The sequence below is a fragment of the Solanum pennellii genome, chromosome 3 (assembly GCF_001406875.1).
Source record: "Solanum pennellii chromosome 3, SPENNV200".
Classification (NCBI taxonomy): domain Eukaryota; kingdom Viridiplantae; phylum Streptophyta; class Magnoliopsida; order Solanales; family Solanaceae; genus Solanum; species Solanum pennellii.
Window position 1 is genome coordinate 69,493,618 of NC_028639.1, and position 23,270 is coordinate 69,516,887.

Consider the following 23,270-nt stretch of genomic DNA (forward strand, 5'->3'; position numbering starts at 1 on the left):
GAAGAAATATAATTGTTGCTTATGGTCGATGGTACAAAATGATATTAAGTCAGAATTTATGAAATATTTTATGTTTGATAACAATCCCTCGAGGCATTTAACCCATGATGTGATTATTGAGGCCCTAAATGACTTCGTTAGGAAGAGTTACTCGGAATTATTATTCCGTTATCTTTGTCGTACTTTTGAATTGTTGACCGCCCTTTCATTATCGGATTTTCGATCAATTTTATTAAGGATTTCCGTCTCTGTAAGATTGTGGACAAATGAAAGACACGCAGAGCTAGTGACAACTTGTTATGAAGTAATTGTTCACTACCTTGGAAATGAAAAATTAAATTGCGAACAGTTTATTAGAAATAATTTGTCTACCTGGCATGAATAAGGTTTGCCTATACATTATCTTCTCCGAACTTTATTTGTGGGATTATATTGGGATATGGGGTTATCACCTTTAAGGACATTTGTTTTCACTAATGGTGCGATTTTATTTAAGCCTCCTTTACCAAGAGGCAAGTTCTTTGTTGTTATATTGTCCCTTGAATCTTTTAATAATCCTTTTCTGGATTTCGTTTGATTTAAAATAATAATTTTTTTTTAAAAAAAGTTGCAAGTATTTTGGTATATGTCGCAAGTTGGGAGTTATGTCTCATAGAAGTATTTTGAGGACTAAATAATTGGATCCTTTTGGCTTAATTTTTATGAACTTTTTTTTTTCCACTTTATTTGAAATGTTTGATCATGAAAATTTTAAATTAAATCTGAATTGTAATTTTATATTTGAGAAATAGTTTATTACATGTTTTTTGATTCACTTTCACTTTCAAAATTATACTTATATACCTTCCAGTATAAACATTATTCCAAAGATTCTTAAGTATTCAAATATAAAATTATTTTAGGGTCAATAAATTTAGACCCTAAATTTATACTTCCTCCGTTTAAAAAAGAATGATCTACTTTGAAAAAGATTTTTTAATCTTGTGATTCTAAATTAAAGCTATATCAAATGTACCAAAATGTCTTTTAATTTTGTGGTCTTAAACATGTCATATGGAAAGTTAAAGTTAAAGAGGTACCAAAAAATGAAAAAGATCATTCTTTTTTAAACAAATTAAAAAAAAAATTCTTTTTAAATAAATAAAAAAAAAATTCTTTTGAGATGGAGGAGAACTTTTTACTTATTTTTATTTATGGCATATTACATGAGTCAAAAAGTGATTGACCATCGCCACCAAGACTACTTCCCCAATTCTCGTCTTTCAACAAATTAATTTCCATTATACAAATACGGTAAATTCAAAGATCGTCGGCCAGATTTTTCCGGCGAAGTTGCTTCAGCACGGTATCCTTCTTACACACTGTAGTGAAAATTTTGCCTTTAATTTTACATGAAGTAACGGAGAAATTGCTCTATTCCTACTTAAAAGGTTGCAGTACTGTCGCTCAATGTAGTGCTAATGTGGGTTTTTATGGTCGATTCTCTCGTTTTGGCTTAATACAGTGTATAGTTCATTGAATTTGAAGCATGGACCTGTTGGGTTGCTATCAGAAGAATCACCAAGTAGTTTAGTGAAAGAAAAATGTATAATATTTGTAATTGTTTTGGTTGATATTTCTTAGGATGATGATACTTGAAAACCTTATGAACCTTATTTAAGCGTGAAACATAGGTTTAGATTATCATTCTGTCAAGGATTCTCTGAGGTTTGTGTTTAACCAGGTAAAAATTCATTTATCAGAACTAGAATCAGGCTAATATTGTTTTGTTCTATAATGGTGGTGTCCAGGCCAAGCTTGTGCACACCTTGACCAATTCCACGGGGTACATTATGCTTATACCATAGAAGATAGAGCCTAATGTTTTCGCCTACGCTAGTATTTAGATGTGAGAACTTGTGGTTCTCAATCCACTTTATTAGCCACTAGATTCACTATCGAGCTAATATTTAACAGCCCAGGAAACACGTATTGATCTTTCGTGATAACTTTGATTTATTCTTTTCCTGAAATATCATTGAAGAGAACTACTTTCATTTTGATTACTCACAGTAGCCAGTCCTAGAAGATGAGGAGGCAGCTGATGACGTCGTGGCAGCTGTTCTGTACACTTATAATGGTAAAGCCGGTTACTTCAATTGAAATTTGACCTTCCACTAAGACATGCTTAATAGCGAACCTTGTAATTTATCTTCTTCTGAAGCTTCAATCCTTGTGTAGATTTTTAGGCCCTTCGAAAAGCCATTGTGGGATAAGGCGATGGCAGTTGCTGGAAGAGTTGCTATAATGGAATAGCTTTGAAAACTTCTTGTCCAGTGTGTTTTCAAGTTCTTAGCACACCTCTTGATTCTGATCTGAAAATGACACTGGCTGTACACCTGAGCTTGTGGTACACAGATGATGTTCAATTGCATTGGGAAATGATGCAAAACAAAGGAGGATCAATTGTTAACATGCCTTCCTTCTGCTTTGGAGCTGGGATGGCTGCTGGAATTGGTGCTCTGATGGTTATTATTGCCAGGAGTCATGCTCAAGCATTTGGCAATAAGAGGTGACATTTATCTCTAATTCTGACTTAAAAACGGTCTGTGATGTTTCTTTTTGTGTTATGCTGCTAGTTTTTACCTCGGCTCTGATCAATTAGCCTAGTCTAAGAGCCCGTTTGGATGGGCTTAATAAAAGCAGCTTTAAAAAAGTACTTTTGAAAGTGCTGAAACTTATTTTTAAAATAAGCAGTTATGCGTTTGGATAAAAGTGCTGAAGTTGCTATGCCAAACGTGAAAAGGGAAAAATGGAAGAAAGAGATGTTAGGGTTATGTGGGTTATTTTGGAGATTGTATAAAAATATTAAGGGCAAAAAGAAAAAAATGTGGTCAACTTAAAACAGCTTATAAGCTAAAAAAAAAAAAAGCACCCCTACCCCAGCTTTTAACTTTTGGCTTAAAATAAGTTTTTTTTAACTTAAAATAAGTTATTTTGAGTATTGCCAAACATCTAAATAAGTCAAAAATCAGCTTTTAAGTCAGTTTGACCAGCTTTTAAGCTGAGCCAAACAGGCTCTAAAGCTGTTATTTCAAAGTATTAGGAAAGCTCAAATCGATAGAAATTTCAAGTGGCTGAATATAATGAGTTCGTATTTACTGAACGACTAGGGTTGTATGAAGATCCATAGATGATATAGTAGTTAGAGTCAGAAAAGTAGTTTTCCTATTTCTCTGTCATACCAAGATGATGTGAATTTTGTTCTCGTGCTTCATTTACCGCTAGACCACACCTTTAGCTTCTTCGTATGTTCCTTCCTTGTTCAATGGCCACTCAAAAATAGAGAACTTATTCGAAAACAAAAATATCTTCTAGAAAAGATCATAAATTATATTTATTGAAAACTACTCATTTTCCAAAATACAATTGCTAAAAATTATTCTTCGCTTCAAATGTCTGACCAAATCGCCAGTTAGCAGGAGCAACATTATCAGATTGAACCCATTTGCCATCGCTAGTTTGTACTTGGAAAGACAAGCTTTGTCCTGCTAACTGCTGAGAAATCTGCCAATTTTGTCCCCAATTCCGCGACATCTGTGCCCATCCAGTCTTAGATCCTTTGATTTTGACACTGACAACATCTCCAACACCTCCCACATTGAAAACAAGAACAAGAATCCAATTAGAATTCCCTTTGATCTCAAACTTGAGACCTCCTTTTTTGTGGCAAGTGACTCTTCTGTAAACAACAGGGACAACCCCTGCTTTGTACTCGGCAATCTTTAAGAACATAGGCAATGACAGATCAAAGTGTTGTTGTGGAGGATTGCACCAAACGTCATGAGTTTTTGTGTAATTTGGAGGGCAGAAATTGGTGGCAGTTATAGTTATGACTTGGTCTGGATGGCATGCTTTAGGAGCATTGACACACTTTATTTGAAAGCAAGCTCCACAGGTAGATCCATTGTTAAAGAGTGCTGTGCTTAGTGCCGCTGTTTCCAGGCCATACCCTTGCTTGAATAAGTTTCCATAACCACAAGCTCCTTCTGCAATATAGTATTCAAATAAATTTGTTATAACGTTAATATCTATGTTATGAAAAAGCATCATCAACAACAACAACATACCCGGTGGAATCCCACAAGCGGGTTTCTGGGAGGGTAGAATGCACGTAGATCTTACCTTATCTTGTGAAGGTAGAGAGATTATTTCCAAAGTACCCTTGACTCACACATTATGGAAAAAATACATCTTTGGCCTTTGAAATTTTTTTCATTTTGGACCATAAAAAAAGTGCTAGAAATTTGTTTATATTAAAATGAAGGGCGTACAAAAGAAAAAGTAAATGAAAATAAAATAATTTACTTTGTTAGTGAGTTTAATTAGATTGTCAATCCTAAATCTGGATAGAGGAAGCCTACAGTAGGCGAAATGTGATGGAAAATTCATTTTTTGTCTTATATGTTGCAACATATCTCAACATCGCGTTGTAACATATCTTAACATCATGTTGTCGCCACATAGAAGGAAAGGTAGTCAATTGAACAACTTTAATAGAAAATCTGTATATATGCATATATAAATATTCAATCTCAAATATTTTCTCAAAAAATATAATTTCTAGCTTCTCTGTCTGGAGTCTCGACACCATGATAACTATCTCAACAACATACATAAGGAACTAAGGTACAATGAAAACTTATGCATGGTTTCATTACCCCCCATGTCACCATAAAATGTAGCACGTGCATTTTTCCATCCCTGGGCATCCAAATTTCCTTCAACCTCTTTACTTTCATATGTTTCTGCTAAAAAAATAGCAACAAACGTGATAAACAAAATGAAGAAAATTTGGTGTTTGGCCATTTTAGCTATAACTTTTTTTTTTCTCTAAACTAGTTTCAACTCGCTGGTTGATTTGCTTTGGACATACAATTTATAGCCATAGTATTCTCTTAAGATGGAACTCAAAATTAAGTCCCTTAGAAAAAAGGGAAATTACATTAATGAAAATAAATATTGTAATTGGATATCATGGAGTTTATTTTTGGAAAATTAATTAAATTACATGCCATTCTTCCCAATTAATTAGTATTTGCATTTAAGTGCTTATATAAGTTGTAAGTAAGCAAATCTGCATCAATTTTATTTTGCCAAAAGAATTTGAGAGTTAATTACTTCCATTTGTCTTGTAGTTAAATGAGATAAGTAGGATTAGTCGAAATTTAGTGATTTGTTACCATGTAGTCTTGAGTCTTTAATGTAATCAACAGAATAAGTGAATTTTTGAATGGTATACCCATTAAGAAAAAAAGTTTAAGACATAAATAAATATCACTTTCCACTTTTGCTGTTTTGGTTATTTTCAAACTATTCTTGAAATAATTCAAAGTAAATCATAAATATGAGCAGTTAACTCTCTTGAAATCATTACCTAGAGGATGTAACTCAGTGGCAAAAATGGAAAAAATTTCAAACAAGTCTCTTGAACTTTGAACAAGTCACTTATTTTGAACTAAGAAAAAAGACTTCACAATTCACTTATTTTGAAATGGAGGTAGTATTACTTTTTTCATCGAATGATTATGAAAAAAACCGATACATATATTAGTGGGTATTGGTAAATATCAAAGTATTAATATTTGAAGTCATTATTATTTCAATGCAAAAAGTCTCAAATACTTGAATTCAATTGAGAGATCTGTAGTTAAATTATGCCAATTTATTTGTAACAGGTCTTTTAATCATCATTACTGCTATTTCCCATTTCATGAATGAAGAAATAGTGCTAATTTAAATGAAATCTTCCTGAGAGTAGTGCATATTTGCTTGCCCTGCACTTCTTCAATCACAGCATTTGCACGAAGTTATTTAATCTGTTCTGAGAAATTCAACACTGCTATTTTTTTTAATCAGTAACTCTGCCGTTGTCCTTATATCTGCTTCCATAAATGCTTTCTATTAATATAAGTAGTTCATTTTATCTTTGATGTGTTACTGACTAGGAAACTTGTCAATTCACATGGTTCTGATTTTGCTGCCACTATGGTGCAGTTTGGACAAGAGTGCACCACTATTAGACATGATAGTATAAGGACAAAATCTGGAGAAGTTCTCAGTCTTCTATCGATTTGCAAAGTTTCATGGTCGGGGGCAATCCAGTGGTGTTGAGTCATCTTCAACAGATGCTGCTACCGTAGCCATTTTTCTGCAAAGATATGTAACTGCACTCCCAATGCCTCAAAATCTTCCTGATAGGGTACAATGTCTTTCACTATGATCATTGATTCAGTTAATATTTTTTCTGCATTCTCGTCATCAATCCACTAGCTCCACATCCCTTGGAGTTTTGATGCTAATTATGTACTGGCACTAGCAGCAGCAGAAATAGAGCCACATAAAGAGACAATTGCAAAAAGAACTGTCTCTAAATTGCTACCTGGAATTCAATACAGGCAGTCCATTTTGCATGTAGGCCAATTATGCCAATTGTCAAGAAATGTTGTTCGTTCCATGTGTCTCTCTCCATAGTTAGAGATAGAGAGATGTCCATATGTAGTTAGTTCAGTGTAGTGAATGTAACGGTAATTGTTTAAGGTCAGGCTGTAGTGTACTTGAATTTCACATCTTCTAGGTAAATATATTATGCCTAGGCTTATCTTAGTAGGTAAATATGAATGTCAGCTTTGCGAAAATGTTTGTGTTGCCTGTTTGTACCTTTTTGATACTTGGAATCCCCCTCTCCTGCGGACCCTGCAAAGAAAGGATTTCTTTATACCAGTAGAATCCCGTAACAGCCGTTAGCAACGTCAATGCCTGGGTTTTCTCTGGTCACTCCTGCTTCAGGCTAGGAATGATCACACATCAAGCCAGGCTTTGGAATTTACATGGTATGAATGGGAAGAGATTTTTGACACGTTTGACTTGACATTATGTTGCACGTGGTTGCTTACAGAACGCCAAGGCGTATAAAATGACTTTGAGATATCGAGCATTTTAGGTCAATCTCTATCTCCATTTTACTTAAATTAACACTCCTGGAGAGTATTTTGCTCATATCAATCTTTATCTCCATTTTACGTAACGTGAACTGTTCATAACGTTATTAACTGTTTGATTTACCAGAAATCAGGTTGCTGCATGACAACATTTTTTTAGATGTGTGTTGGTGCCTTGGTAATGTAACGATTCTTGCCCAAATAGCAGGTTTTGGAATAACTACTTGGCACAGGTCCATTTTTAAATGGCTGGGTTGAAATGGGCGGGTCACTTCAACAAGTTGGACAGGCCATGTTTGTATGGTTTAAAATTTTGTTTTAAACGGTTAATAAGGAAGCTCGTTTAGAATTTTACTTTAAGTTGGTTAATTGCAGAGAATGTGTTTAAATAATTGGCTTAAATCCAGCATTAAATTGCACAATGTTTTGCAGGAAGAGTTTGAAAAATTAGTTCATGCGCAACTAATGCAATGTTAGTTGTGCAATGTATAGTTTATCGCAGGAGAAATAGAATTATTGCTTGTGGTTGATGGTACCAAATGAAATTAAGTCAGAATTTATGAATTATTTTATGTTTGATAACAATCCCTCGAGGCATTTAATCCATGATGTGATTATTGAGGTGCTAAGTGACTTCGTCGGGAAGAATTTCTCGGAATCATTATCACGTTCTCTTTGTCGTAATTTTAAATTGTTGAGTGGAGTTATATCTGCTTCCTACTAATACAAGTAGTTTAAATTTTATCTTTGATGTGTTACTGACTAGGACACTTGTCAATTCACATGGTTCTGATTTTGCTGGCACAATGGTGCAGTTTGGACAAGAGTGCACCACTATTAGACATGATAGTGGAAGGACAAGATCTGGAGAAGTTCTCAGTCTTCTATCGATTTGCAAAGTTTCATGGTCGGGGGCAATCCATTGGTGTTGAGTCCATCTTCAACAGATGCTGCTGCACTAGCCATAAACCTTTTCTGCAAAGATACGTAACTGCGCTCCCAATGCCTCAAAGTCCTTCTGATAGGGTACAATTTCATTCACTACGATCATTAATTTAGTTAATATTTATTCTGCATTCTCGTCATCAATCCACTAGCTCCACATCCCTTGGAAGTTTTGTTGCTCATTATGTACTGGCACTAGCAGCAGCAGAAATAGAGCCACATAAAGACGCAATTGCAGAAAGAACCGTCTCTAAATTGCTACCTCTAATGCAATATAGGCAGTCCAATTTTGCATGTTGGCCAATTATGCCAATTGTCAAGAAATTTTGTTCATTCCATGTGTCTCTCTCCATACTTAGAGATATAGAGATGTCCATATGTAGTTAGTTCAGTGTTGTGAATGTAATGGTAATTGTTTAAGGTCAGGTTATAGTGTACTTGAATTTCACAGAAAATATATGATGCCTAGGCTTATTTTACTAGGTAAATATGAATGTCAGCTTTTTGCGAAGTTGTTTCTGTTGCCTGTTTGTACCTTTTTGATACTTGGACCCCACCCCCCCCACCCCCTGCAAAGAAAGGATTTCTTTATACCAGTAGAACCCCTTAACAGTTGTTAGCAACGTCAATGACTTCTCTGGTCACACCTGCTTCAGGCAAGGAATGGTCTCGCATCAAGCCAGGCTTTGAAATTTACATGGTATGAATGTGAAGAAATTTTTGACAGGTTTGACTTAACATTATGTTGTGCGTGGTTGCTTACTGAACGCCAAAGGCGTATATATGACTTGAGATATTGAGCATTTTAGGTCAATCTCTATCCCTATTTTACTTAAAATGGCACTCCTGGAGAGTATTTTGCTCATTTTGCATTCAAGCAATGTGAATTCAGTGAACTGTTTTTATAAGGCTATTAACTGTGTGATTTACTAGAAATTAGGTTGCTGAATGACTGCATTTTTTTAGATGTGAGATTGGTGCGTTGGTAATGTATGAATTATGATTCAACTCCCCAAAGCAGGTTTTGGAATTACTACTTGCCACCAGTCCATAAATGGACGTTTAATCAGGCCATGTTTTTATGGGTTAAAATCTAGTTTAATCGGTTAGTAAGGAAGTTCATATAAAATTTTACTGTGTAAATTTACCAATGTGAAATGTTCATGACTCTACTAATGTAAACCTTATGTTGTGGTTTAATTGGAGAAAATAATTGGCTAAATCCGGCATCAAATTGTACAATGTTTTGCAGAAAGAGTTCTAAAAATTAATTCACACGTAACTAATGCAATGTTTAGTTTATCACAGGAGAGATATTTACAAATTAAATGTAAATTACTCCTCCGTTCAATTTTAATTGTTATGTTCTGCTTTTCAAAAGTTAATTTGACTATCTTTAAAGTTAAATTAGATTATATTAATTTGATATTTTAAATAAAAAATTATATTTAAAAATTATACAAGAAAAAATCTAATAAATTATACATCATAAAATATTAGTCAAATTTTTATAATTGAACTAAAAAAATAAGTCATGACAATTAAATGAACAGAGGGAGTAATATAACGTATTACTCTATTCACGTTTTACTTTTAAAATTGTATTTTCTACATCCAATCATAAACATTATTCAAAGATACTTTCAAAAAATAAAAATAATCATACATAAACATTATTCAAAGATAAATTTCAAAAAATGAAAATAATTAAACATAAAAATATTTTAAGGTCAATAAATCTATAACTTTTTTATTTATTTTTATATATGCCATATTACATAAGTCAAAAAATGATCGACCATCCTTCGCCACCAAGACAACTTTGCCAATTCTCCTCTTTATACAAATACGGTAAATTCAAAGATCGTCGGCGAGATTTTCCGGCGAAGTTGCTTCAGTACGGTGCCCTTCTTTCTATCTCTAACACAGACAATAGTAAATATATGTGCATTACTTTGAACTTGCTAAGAAATTGATAGGTGTATTGTAGATTCTCCAACTGTATTTGAAAATTTTGCATTTACTTTTTTACGCCAAGCAACGGCTTCCATTGCTCTATTCCGGCTTAAATCGGTTGCAGTACCGTTGTTCGTTGTAGTGCTGATGTGAATTTTTACAGTGGAATCACTCGTTTTTTGTCGTAATTTAGAGTATTTCCATGAAGCATCAATGGGCTTTTACACTATGTTTGGATCATTGTTATCCATTATATTGTATCGTTACTATACCTACCATATTTGTTTTGATAGTTAATTGCTCCTGTATTGTTAAGTTTCGTTGTTTTGATTGTTAAATTGTATTATATTGTTAAATTTTGTCGTCTTTTCGTAATAATGAAAACCTTATTTTATGGTACAACCAATTTGGTGTGTTTCCATTGTTACTTAATTTCTTTTCTAATTATATCTTTACATAATATTTCAAAAATACTATTTTACTCTTTACCTTAATTATTTAAATCTACTCAAACCTCCTATCCTAGAATAATATTTTAGTAAATTTATAAATTACGATACAATTAAACCGACAATTAGAATGCTATTAAACAACAACAAACAATATCCTAACATTATATCTATTATACAATACACTACAATAGAATACAATACAATACATTATGAAACAATGAATAACAATGATCCAAACAAAGTGTTAAATTTGAGTTGGGTCGTTGTCAGAAGAATCGTGAAGTAGTTTAGTGAAAGAGCAATGTATAATATTTCGTTAGTTATACAGTCTATGGGAGACAACTTCTCTACCTCACAATATCAGGCACAACCTCTATACCTAACAAAAGTAGGGGGTTAATGTTTGCATACATCTTACCTTTCCAGTCTCCACTTGTGGTCGTGGGATTACAGTAGGTGTATGTTGTTGATGTTTCAATTGTTTTGGTTGATAGTTCTTAGGATAATCAATAAATTATTTGAAATCCTTCTTAAACTTATCTAAGCATGAACGAAGGTTCGGATTATCTGTTGTGTCTAGGATTCATTGAGGTTTGTGTTTAACTAGGTAAAAAATCATTTAGCAGAACCAGAATCATGAATTGGGCTGATATTTTTTCTTTTGTAACCTTTGTGACTGAGTCAAGCTTGTGTGTGCCTCGACTAATTCCACGGGTACTATCTGCTTCGGCCATAGAAGATATAACCTAATGTTTTCGCCTCCGCTAGTATTTAGAAGTGAGACCTCGTGGTTCTGTATCCACTTCATTAACCACTATACCTCACCATCGGGCTAATATTTAACAGCCCATGAAATACTATTGATCCTTCGTGATGCATTACTTCTTTTCCTGAAATATCATTGCAGAGAACAACTTTCTTTTAATTATTCTCAGTAGTTCAGTCCTAGAAGATGAGGAGGCAGCTGATGAAGTCGTGGCAGCGGCTCTGTAGGCTTATAATGGTAAGCCAGTTTAATTGAAATTTGACCTGCCACTAAGTCATGTTTATTAGCAATCTTGCAATTTATCTTCTTCTGAAGCTAAAATCCTTGTGTAGATATCTAGGCCCTTTGGAAATCCACTGCGGGATAAGGCGATAGCAGTTGCTGGAAGAGTCGCTATAATGGAAGAAGGAACAACTTTCAAAGCTTCTTGTCCAGTGTGCTTACAAGTTCTAAGCACACCACTTAATTCTGATCTAAAAATGACACTGGCTGTACACATGAGCTTATGTCACGCAGATGATGTTCAATTGCATTGGGAACTGATGCAAAACAAAGGAAGATCAATTGTTCACATGCCTTCTTTTTGCTTTGGAGCTGGGATGGCTGCTGGAATTGGTGCTCTGATGGTTATTCTTGCCAAAAGTCATGCTCATGCATTTGGCAATAAGAGGTGAAGTTTATCTCTAACTCCGACTAAAAAGTATCTGTGATGATTCTTATTGTATTTTGCCGCTGGTTTTGCCTCAGTTATGAAGAATTAGCCTAGTATAAAGCTGCTATTTCAAAGTATTAGGAAAGCTTAAATAGATAGAAAGTTCAAGTGGCTGAATGTCATATGTTTGTATTACTGAATGACTAAGGTTATATGAAGATCCATAGATGATATAGTAGTTAGAGACAGAAAAGTAGTTTCCTGTTTCTTCAAGATACCAAGGTGATATGGATTTTGTTCCAGATATTAGTGACCTTTTTAGTTCCTTACTCTTTTAAGCATGTCCGGGCCAGCTCTTGCACCTGCTACCGCCACCAACTCAAGTACTAATTGCTTTTTGTTCTAGGTTTTGCTGAAATTTGAACATGAGACCTTATAGTTCTCGTGCTTCATTTACTGCTAGACCACACCTTTGGCTTCTTTTTTTGTTCCTTCCTTGCACAATAATATCCACTCAAATATAGAGAATTTATTCGGGAAAAAAAACTTAGGGAAAAGATCATAAATTATGTTGATTAGAAATTAAAAGCTACTCATTGCAAAATACATAATCACTAAAAATTATTCTTTGCTTCAAATGTCTGACCATATTGCCAGTTATCCGGAGCAACATTATCAGATTGAACCCATTTGCCATCGCTAGTTTGTACTTGGAAAGACAAGCTTTGTCCTCCCAACTGCACATTAGCCTGCCAATTTTGTCCCCAATTCCGCGACATTGGTAGCCATTCAGTCTTAGATCCTTTGATTTTGACATTGACAACATCTCCATCACCTCCCACATTGAAAACAAGAACAAGAATCCAATTGGGATTCCCGGCGATCTCAAACTTGAGACCTCCTTTTTTCTGGCAAGTGACTCTTCTGTAAACAACTGGTACAACCCCTGCTGTTTGCTCGGCAATCTTTATGAACATAGGCATTGTCAGATCAAAGTGTTTTTGTGGAGGATTGCACCAATCGTCATTAGTTTTTTTGGAATTTGGAGGGCATAAATTGGTGGCAGTAACAGTTATGACTTGGTCTGGATGGCATGCTTTAGGAGCATTGACACACTTTATTTGATAGCAAGCTCCACAGGTAGATCCTTTGTTAAAGAGTGCTGTGCTTAGTGCTGTTGTTTCTAGGCCATACCCTTGTTTGATTGTGTCTCCATAACCACAAGCTCCCTCTGCAATATAGTATTCAAATAAATTTTTTACCAATGTTAATATCTATAATATGAAAAATCATCAACAATAACATATCCAAGGAAATTTCACAAGTGACCATATAAAAACTTTGAAGTTTTTTATGCATAGGTGAAATGCTTCTATAACATCATATTTCTCCAAAAGTAACTATTCCCAACCTTTGAGATGGTTGATAGTGTTTTTTTTCAATTACTCGTGAGTGACACAAACCATTAGCCTATTATTATTATTTTTATGTTCGTACTGCTTTTGCCGACCTCAACTAATTCCATGGTATATTTGTCAACAGTATAAGGTGACTAACAATGTATGTACCATTAGCCTATTATTATCAACGGAAAAGGGTCTAAAATACCCTTGAAGTATTGAAAATGGTACAAAATTACCCTTCATCCACCTATTGGCTCCAAAATGCCCTTTTCATCCACCTATTGGCTCCAAAATACACTTGTCATCCACCTTTGAGTTCAAAATTGACCACTTATTTAATAATTTTAAATTTAAACTATTTAAATATTTTTAAAATACTTGATGTTCAACTATTGGTTATAATTTAATTTATTTGTATTATTTATAAACCAACCCACCCATTACTAACTAAACCCCACCCAATTAATAATCCAACTATAATATCGAAATCGTCATAAACACTACTACAACACGATGAAATTATAGATTAATGAAAAATGACATCCAAAATTATTCGAGTTTGAATCGAAGCCCCAATTAAATTTATGTTGAGCCGCTTATTTAGGAGGACACTTTCAATTTGTTTCTCCTTCAAGATTGAATTAGAAATTTTTGATTAAAGGTAAAAGAAGTGATACATCCCGAATTAATTCGTGCACTTTTTAAAAATATAATTTTATAAATATTTATGATTTGTTTTAAAAATTTTAATATATTATTTTGAAAAAAAGTTACCCATGAAGTAACATCACATAATTGAGACGTAAGAATAATTAAGATGAACATAGTCAGACTTTTAAGTATATTGATAATTTTTATTTAGACACTTGAATGTATGATAATTTACTCCTATAGATATTTTCGTCTCAAATTTTTAAAAACACTCAATTGGCAGTAGCTTTTCTATTGTTGCATTAATAATGTGAGTGATTTATTAATTTGGAGGGTTTAATTAGTAATGCATGGGTAGTGAATTGATTTATAAATTATACTAATAAGTTAAATTAAAGCAAATAGTTGAGCGCCACGTATTTAAAAAAATATTCAAATAGTTTAAATATAAAACCGTTAAATAAGTGGTCAATTTTGGACCAAAAGGTGGATGACAAGGGTATTTTGGACCCAATAGGTGGGTGGGAAGGGTATTTTGGAGCCAATAGGTGGATGGAGGGTAATTTTGTACATTTCCAATACTTTGAGGATATTTTAGACCCTTTTCCGTATTATCAATGGAGATAAAAAGGCATTTCACCAACTAAACAAGTTTTAACTTGTACTTTTAAAGTTTCTTGTTTGGATGGTAAATATATTTTAACCATAATAATAGTAATTATGTCTAAGCCTCAAATAAATTAAAATTCAATTATATGAATCCCTTGTATTCCCTGGTTATATGTATCCATTGACTATATTCCCTACTTAAATTCAACAAAAAAAAATGTCTATATTATACTCCCTCTATTCCAAAATAAATATCTTTTTTGGGAATTCAACACAACCACTAAGAGAACCGTTTATTTTAGAGGAAAAAAATATTATATTTTCAGAAATTTATTTTATTTTTTAATTCAATGTATACAAAAGAAAATTAGAAAGAAAAAAAAATAAAGTTTGTTATTGTGAACAAATCTAAGGACTACATCAGGCTAAAATTGATGAAAAAAATCATTTTTGGCCATATATAATAAAAGAGTGATTTTTCTTTTTTTAAAAATTATAATTTCTAGCTTGGTCACAATGATATCCCGATAACATACATAAGGAGTTAATAAGGTACAAATATAACTTACGCATCGTTTGACCACCCCCCATGTCACCATAAAATGTAGCACGTGCATTATTCCATCCCTGGGCATCCAAATTTCCTTCTACCTCTTTACTTTCAAATGCATCAACTAGAGAAAAAAAAAAACGTGATGAACAAAATGAAGAGACTTTGGTGTTTAGCCATTTTAACTTAAACTATTTTTTCTGTAAACTAGTTTTTAGCTCTCTTGGTGATTTGCTTTGATTACTAGATTTTCTATTGACATACTTATAGCCAAGTATTCACTATGAAATAAATTTATTTTTGCCAATAGAATTGGGGGAGTTAATAGCTTATTTGACCAATTGTTTAATGAGTAAAGTAGGATAAATGGAAATTTTATGGTTTGTTACTCTATAGTTTTGAGTCTTTAATGTAATTAATTGGGAATTTAACATAATCAAATTATTTGTAGAGGAAGTCAATTAAAGCATATTAAAGTATAATTGCATAGTGAAATATAATTCCTTTATGATATCCAAATAAGTATATGGCATTATGTTGGTATTATGACTGAGTAGCATATTTTAATAAGGAATAAATTAGTCGCATACTATATAAATTGCGTGGGTATCATATAAAATTGAACAGTGTTCTTTTACAAGAATGAATTTATCATCTATGATATCATGTCTATAAATGATATATGCTAGATTGATAACACAAAATGCTTTGTGTTTTTCTTGAAGAAATGAAATGTTCACTCTTTTATAATATCAGTTAATATATGATTTATAGCATTTGAGTATCATAATATACAATAATTATATAAAGAAACTAGTATTGATTTGGTATATTCAGTTTTAGTTACCTTTTCTTTGTTGTTATAGTAAAAAGAGAAGAAAAAAATAAGGGAAGCAGAAGTGTTGAATTAGCCCGTAACAAAATATATTTGATAAAAATAAAAATAAAAGAAAAATTGAATGAAAATTATCAGAAGTTAACATTGTAGAATAAAGAAAAAGAGCAAAAAGACCAATGAGATTTGATTATGAAAAAAATATAAGGGGAAAAATGTAAATGAAATTAGATTAAGAACAAAAGCAACAAATAAAATAAAATAAAATTGGAGCGAGTCAGAAGTCTCAACTAATAAATAGTTGTTATAAAAAAAAGTTCAAAAAAGAAAGTGACTGAACTTCTTTTTATAAATTTAATTTTTCTCATCCTTGGTCGAGTATCTTTAATGTTATTAAAAAAAAGAGGGTAAAAACTATTAGTCGAGCGATCGTGATATTAACTCTCCAATTGAATATAGATTCAGTCATCCAGATTGGCAGGCTCTAATTTCTTCTTTCAACCATTCTTCTTCTTCATCTCTTCATTCTTTCTGTTAATTCTTAGAGCAGTCATAAATGGCAGCCTCACAGAATCCAGCAGTCATATTTATTTAACGACATTAAATGAGTAATTATCTATTATTCACATGTCATCTTGCTGCTGGTAAAAATTTATGTCTAATTTCGACTAAAAGTATCTTGATGATCTTTTTTTGTATTTTTTCCTCGAGTATTTGCTCAATGCCCACTCAAAAACAGAGAATTTATTTGGAAACAAAAAACTTGGAGAAAAGATTATAAATTATATTGATCAGAAACTAAAAGCTACTCATTTTCGAAAATTCATGATGATTAAAAATTATTCTTGGCTTCAAATGTCTGACCAAATTGCCAATTATCAGGAACAACATTATCAGATTGAACCAATTTGCCATCGCTAGTTTGTACTTGGAAAGACAAGCTTTGTCCTCCCAACTGCACAGAAGTCTGCCAATTTTGTCCCCAATTCCGCGACATTGGTAGCCATTGAGTCTTAGATCCTTTGATCTTGACATTAACAACATCTCCAACACCTCCCACATTGAAAACAAGAACAAGAATCCAGTTAGGATTCCCTTTGATCTCGAACTTAAGACCTCCTTTTTTCTGGCAAGTAACTCTTCTATAAACAACTGGCACAACCCCTGCTTTGTACTCTGCAATCTTTAAGAACATTGGCATTGACAGATCAAAGTGTTGTTGTGGTGGATTGCACCAAATGTCATGAGTTTTTGTGTAATTTGGAGGGCAGAAATTGGTGGCAGTTATAGTTATGATTTGGTCTGGATGACATGCTTTAGGAGCATTGACACACTTTATTTGAAAGCAAGCTCCACAGGTAGCTCCATTGTTAAACAGCGCTGTGCTTAGTGCCGCTGTTTCCAGGCCATACCCTTGCTTGAATAAGTCTCCATAACCACAAGCTCCTTCTGCAATATAGCATTCAAATAAATTTGTTACAAATGTTAATATCTTTGTTACGAAAATATCAGGAATTTGTTTATATTAGATCGGAGGGTGTACAAAAGAAAAATAACTTACGCATGGTTTCGTTACCACTCATGTCACCATAAAATGTAGCACGGGCATTATTCCATCCCTGTTCATCCAAATTTCTTTCTACCTCTTTACTTTCAAACGCTTCAACCAAAAAAATAACAGTAAATGTGATAAACAAAATGAAAAAAATTTGGTGTTTAGCCATTTTAGCTTAAAACTATTTTTTCTCTAAACTAGTTTTTAACTCTCTTGGTAATTTGCTTTGAATAATACTTTTGCTATGGACATACATACTTATATGGCCAAAATATTCACTGTGTGATAAATTTCAGTTTCAGTTCTTTGCTAAAATTAATTGCTTCATTTGACTACTGGTTTAATGTGAAAAGTAGGATAAATGGAAATTTAGTGGTTTGTTACTCTATAGTCTTGGGTCTTTAATGTAATTAATTGTGAATTTAACATAATCAGATTATTTGTAGAGGAAGTAAACCAAAACATCATAACTTATAATTGCTTATTAAATATCTAAAAATAAAAAATAAAAAAAGAATAGATCATAAACTAGAGTGATTAAAAATTACTGATTTTCGAAAATACATAATCCCTAAAAATTATTCTTTGCTTCAAATGTCTGACCAAATTGCCAGTTAGCAGGAGCAACATTATCAGATTGAACCAATTTGCCATCGCTAGTTTGTACTTGAAAAGACAAGCTTTGTCCTCCCAACTGCACAGGAGTCTGCCAATTTTGTCCCCAATTCCGCTTCATTGGCACCCATCCCGTCTTAGATCCTTTGATCTTAACATTAACAACATCTCCAACACCTCCCACGTTGAAAACAAGAACAATAATCAAATTTGAATTCCCTTTGATGTCGAACTTAAGACCTCCTTTTTTCTGGCAAGTAACTCTTCTATAAACGACTGGTACAACCCCTGCTTTGTACTCTGCAATCTTTGTAAACATAGGCATTGTAAGATCAAAGTGTTGTTGTGGAGGATTGCACCAACTTTGACTAGTTTTTTTTGAATCTGGAGGGCATAAATTGGTGGCAGTTACAGTTATGACTTGGCCTGAATGGCATGCATTATTAGGACCATTCACACACATTATTTGAAAGCAAGCTCCACAGGTAGATCCTTTGTTAAACAGTGCTGTGCTTAGTGCCGCAGTTTCAAGGCCATACCCTTGCTTAAACAAGTCTCCATAACCACAAGCTCCCTCTGCAATATAGTAATAAAAAAAAAAAAATTGTTACAAATGTTAATGTTTATGTTATGAAAAATCATCATCAACAGTAATCTATCTAAAGAAATTTCACAAGTGAGGTTTGGAAAGAATAGAGTATACGCAGACCATACTTTTATCTCATGGACAATGGCGTAGCCACATGGTGTCTAATTGGTCACTGTTCGTCGGAAAATTACATCGTGTATATATATGTCAAACTCTTCATTTAAAGGATATATATTTAAATTTGGACGACCTTGACAAAAGTAATGCTACCTTTGCGCAGTGGTTTTTAGTGTCCATTTAAATAATGGAGTTATGGGTTTGAACACTAGATATCACAATATTTTTTTTATTTCCGTTTATTTTGATAGTCACACTTTATTATTCTTGGACACACTTACTCTAACACTGTTTATAAAGATAGAAAGATTGTGTTTAAATGGCCCTAGGCTCACGCGTTATGAAAATATATATATTAGGCTTTAAATCTATTTTCATCTTGAATCATTATAAAGAAGTACGAGAAATTTATTTATATGAAAGTTAAGGGTGTTCAAAAGAAAAAGAAAAAGAACAACTAAATGAAAATAAAATAATTTTCATTTTGTTAGTACGCGAAATGTGATGGGAAATTAATTCAATTATGGCCTATATGTTTGCTACATGAGATATTGTGTTGTAACATATCTTAATATAATGTTGTGGCAAATAACTTTAATCGAATATCAATCTTAAATAGTTTTTCAAAAAATAAAATTTATAGCTTTGTCAATATTTTAACATCACGTTAACTGTCTCAACAATATAAGTAAAAAATTAAGATACAAATATATCTTACGCATAGTAAAAAATTAAGATACAAATATATCTTACGCATAGTAAAAAATTAAGATACAAGTATATCTTACGCATAGTTCCACCACCGTTATTGTCACCATAAAATGTAGCACGAGCATTTATCCATCCTTGGGCAGCCAAATTTTCTTCAACCATTTTACTTTCATATGTTTCTACTAAAAAAATAACAACAAATGTAATAAAAAAAATGAAAAAACTTTGGTGTTTTGCCATTTTAGCTAAAAACAATTTTTCTCTGCATTAGTTTCAACTCACTAGTTGATTTGTTTAGGATAATAGCTTTGTTGTGGACATACAATTTATAGTCATATGGTAAATTGGATTCAAAGGAGTTAATATTTTGAAATTGAATTAAATTAATTGTGATTCTTCCCAATTAATTAGTATTTGCATTTAAGTGCTAATATAGGAGTTGTGAGGAAACAAATCTGCATCAGTTTAATTTTGCTAAAAGAATTGGAGGGTTAATTGCTTCATTAAGTAGTAGTTTACTGAGAAAAGTAGGATAAGAAGAAATTTAGTGATTTGTTACCGTAAAGTCTTGGGTATTTAGTGTAATTAATAGAGATGTTTATTACTAACTAAATAAAATAAAATAAAGAGAGAGAGAGCGCACCATAATGTATAATTGCATAGTGAATATAGTTTTTTTTTTAAAAAAAAAAAAAACTTAAAATTCATTTGACTTTCCATATAATAAAATGGAAGGCAAAAAGAGTTGTCTTAATATTATCAAAAGTTAAAAGTTAAAATAGGTGTTTTCCTATTTTTCATTTTTTAATTTAAATGTTATTGATATGTCACTTTTTAAAAGTTACATTTAAATTATTATTTTTTAATTTTTATTTGAATCTATTTAACTTGACACATTCATTAATTAAATAAATAATTATTAATATAAGTATTTTATCTATCTTTATTAAATGATATTTAATAATTAAGTTTTGGTGAATAAGTATTTAATGTTGAGAGTACTATATGAGAAAAATATTATTATTTATTTTGATATGTTGAAAGTGATAAATAAAAATAAAAATTTATTTTAAAAATAAATGACAAGTAAAAATAAACGAAAGCATTTTTTACTGTTAAAGTCAAACATGCTCTCACTGACAAGTTCCTCGTTAAATTACCCCTCGGATTTTATAATAATCCTTTTTAGAGCTTGCTTGAATCATAATAATAAAATTTACAAGTGTATTTTTAGTATAAGTAAAAAGACTAAGTGACATGTATAAAATGAAGGGGAAGTTAGGAGTTGTATAATGGAAAAGTATTTTGAAAATTAATAAATATCACTCATCAGTAATATTTACAAGTATTTTGGTAGGTAATTTTTATTTTACTTTGAAATTATTGTTTGATCATAAAAATTATACAAAAAATTCTTTGTAAAAAAATAATAATATACTTATGAGTTCATAAGTAGATGTGCATAATATGGTATATATCGAGATGTTATGTTATATTGAAATTTTAATATTGATACTTTGATATTATGGTATTTGTTATGGTATATGGTTTATATTTTAACTTTTTTGGTATTTGATATTTGAAAATGACATACTAAAATATCGAATATTATTTCAAAGTATAGTTAGATAAATAACATATGTATTATTAAAATACTAACAAATATGCAACCTAGTATTACAATAAAATGTTTAGAAGTTAAAATTTTGACAACACTATTTTGATTCAAATGTAATTGATTAACAATGGAAGTTATTTCTACTTTATTAGAAATATATTTTATATATTTCGGCATGTTTAATTTATTAGCGTGATACAATTGAGATCTTTTTTAATTGTCGAAGTCATAATACAAGTAAATATTAGTCTAAATTGAACAAATTATAATTATCGATTTTACCATACTGCAAATTGCAAAATATCAAAATCGAACTTCAATACCGAACCATACTCAATTAAAATAGTATGATAATGATATGATGTTTTAAAAATCGGATACCAAAATTACCGTAAACTTTCAAATAATGTAGTGTACATAACATGCCCACCCCTATCTATAACTTTTTTAGGGTCGATTAATTTATAACGCCCCTTTATTGGAAAAGTTATATGCTTAAACAAATTTATATTATTTAATTACTAATTATAGCTATAGTTTGCTATAATTACCATCCACGACTAACATTATACGTTAATTACGTGGGCTGACTTCGAGTTTGTATAATTAATCACGTTTGTATATGTATAATTCGCCACATTTGTATAATTCACAACAACAATTCTATGTTTGATTTGTATTTGTATAGGATTGTTTGTATTTGTATATGACGATGATTTCCTTTAATTTTTTAGTTTTGTCATCATATACATTCAATTTTTTGTTTATAACTCTTTTAAGTTTATATAAACGTGTAGTTTTTGTATTTTGTATGATATAATTTCTATAATGTAATTTGTATAATTGTTTAAAGTTCATATGTTTGTATCAATTCATTATTTCGAGTTTTATTATATTTGTATAATTCCATGTTTTATATTACTCAATTATACAAAAATGTGTGTATTATACAAATGAACCTGCGAATTATACAAACGAGATGTACATTATAAAATTTTTTGTTCTCGCTCGCTTCTCTCCTTGCTCTCCTAAGCTCGTTCGCCTCTGTTCTTCCTCTCCTTATATCTCTCGCTAGAATATATGAATACATATGCATAATATACAATTATTTAATCAATCTAGACGTATCATTCATCGCTCTTCAAATCTTTATTCTTTCTCGCTCGCCTCTCTCCTCCCTCTCCCATCTCGCTCGCCACTCTCCTCCCTATAACATATAGCTATAAATTATAGTTAGCAAATTATAGCTATGAAACGTAATTAAGTTATTTTTTAAGTGGCTATATGCGAAAGTTTCTCTATTTTTATTTAGACACTAGTTCTAGAAACGTGTCTTGCACGTTTGACCTCTATTACTGTTATAATTTATATAGGTCCAAGATATAAAATTATTTAACATTGTTTGACGTACTTGTATATGTCTTTTTGTGCATATAAAATAAACTTTTTTTAGTGTTTATTTTTTTCTAAAACTTAAATATCAACAATTTTTTGGGTGAATGATGAGCAAATTGTAAGTCTAGAACTAAGCTCCAAGGTTGAAATTTCTTGGGACATAAATACTCCAACAATCATTAAAAATAGAAAAAATGAATGAAGGACAAAAACCAATAAGAAAAACAGTGACCAACAAAAAGATATTACAAGAACTATTAGATTATGTGTTTCTCCAACAACCATGAAAATAAAAAATGAACGAAGGCGCAAATCAATAAGAAAAATAGTGACCAATAAAAAAATACTCCTTAAAGAACTATTAGATGATGAAAACAAAGTGTGGTGGATTAATATTTTTTATTCAATTTATAAAGGGAAAAATTGAGTACATGAAAGGTTTGTGCATGAATGTGTTTAATGGTAGAAGCTAAAAAGTTTTAACAGTCAAATTCATTAAGAAATAGAAAATGCTAATCATGTATTTGGTCTAGTTTAATTGTCATTATTGATTTAATTTTAAAAATTAGTAAAAGTTTTTTTAATTGAAAAAATTGGTGAAGGGCATTTTCGTAATCTAACTTTAAACTTTAAATCTTCCCACTTATAATAATATATGATAATACATAAATATAATTCTTAACTTGGAATCAACAGAAAACTATACCCTCCAACTTTAGTGTGCATAAGTGACCCTTAATCTTATATAAGATTGAACAAGTAGACACACATGTCCAACATGACATAATACAAGTAGAACACTAAAATTTCATATAGGGTGTCATGTAAAATAATTGTGTATTTATTTGTTGAGTCTTTTATAAATTTAATG

General features: G+C 31.6%; 4 protein-coding genes and 2 pseudogenes across 6 annotated transcripts; 2 read left to right on the top strand and 4 right to left on the bottom strand.

The window, feature by feature from the left end:
• Positions 1 to 1,167: 1,167 nt before the first annotated feature.
• LOC107012661 lies at positions 1,168 to 2,555 on the top strand (annotated as a pseudogene).
• A 501-nt stretch (positions 2,556 to 3,056) lies between these two features.
• On the bottom strand, positions 3,057 to 4,896 carry LOC107012660 (expansin-A23-like). Its single transcript, XM_027915925.1, has one exon. It carries the CDS (start codon positions 4,105 to 4,107, stop codon positions 3,412 to 3,414), a length of 696 nt encoding a protein of 231 aa, XP_027771726.1. The 5' UTR covers positions 4,108 to 4,896; the 3' UTR covers positions 3,057 to 3,411.
• A 4,781-nt stretch (positions 4,897 to 9,677) lies between these two features.
• LOC107014156 lies at positions 9,678 to 12,055 on the top strand. Of its 3 annotated transcripts, none has more exons than XM_027915926.1 (3): positions 9,678 to 9,822; positions 11,241 to 11,336; positions 11,432 to 12,055. In XM_027915926.1, exons 2-3 carry the CDS (start codon positions 11,286 to 11,288, stop codon positions 11,771 to 11,773), a joined length of 393 nt encoding a protein of 130 aa, XP_027771727.1. In that variant the 5' UTR covers positions 9,678 to 9,822; positions 11,241 to 11,285; the 3' UTR covers positions 11,774 to 12,055. The 3 variants fall into 3 exon arrangements, with proteins under 3 accessions (XP_027771727.1, XP_027771728.1, XP_015069495.1); XM_027915927.1 differs by having other exon boundaries at positions 11,269 to 11,336; XM_015214009.2 differs by lacking the exon at positions 9,678 to 9,822 and having other exon boundaries at positions 10,485 to 11,336.
• A 254-nt stretch (positions 12,056 to 12,309) lies between these two features.
• Positions 12,310 to 15,386, bottom strand: LOC107014002 (annotated as a pseudogene).
• Positions 15,387 to 16,562: 1,176 nt separating this feature from the next.
• Positions 16,563 to 17,591, bottom strand: LOC107013899 (expansin-A23-like). Its single transcript, XM_015213776.2, has 2 exons — positions 17,361 to 17,591; positions 16,563 to 17,248 (listed from the first exon to the last, which is right to left on the bottom strand). Exons 1-2 carry the CDS (start codon positions 17,521 to 17,523, stop codon positions 16,632 to 16,634), a joined length of 780 nt encoding a protein of 259 aa, XP_015069262.1. The 5' UTR covers positions 17,524 to 17,591; the 3' UTR covers positions 16,563 to 16,631.
• Positions 17,592 to 17,757: 166 nt separating this feature from the next.
• LOC107013979 (expansin-A23-like) lies at positions 17,758 to 19,679 on the bottom strand. The gene is made up of 2 exons (XM_015213854.2): positions 19,464 to 19,679; positions 17,758 to 18,545 (listed from the first exon to the last, which is right to left on the bottom strand). Exons 1-2 carry the CDS (start codon positions 19,624 to 19,626, stop codon positions 17,926 to 17,928), a joined length of 783 nt encoding a protein of 260 aa, XP_015069340.1. The 5' UTR covers positions 19,627 to 19,679; the 3' UTR covers positions 17,758 to 17,925.
• Positions 19,680 to 23,270: the final 3,591 nt, after the last annotated feature.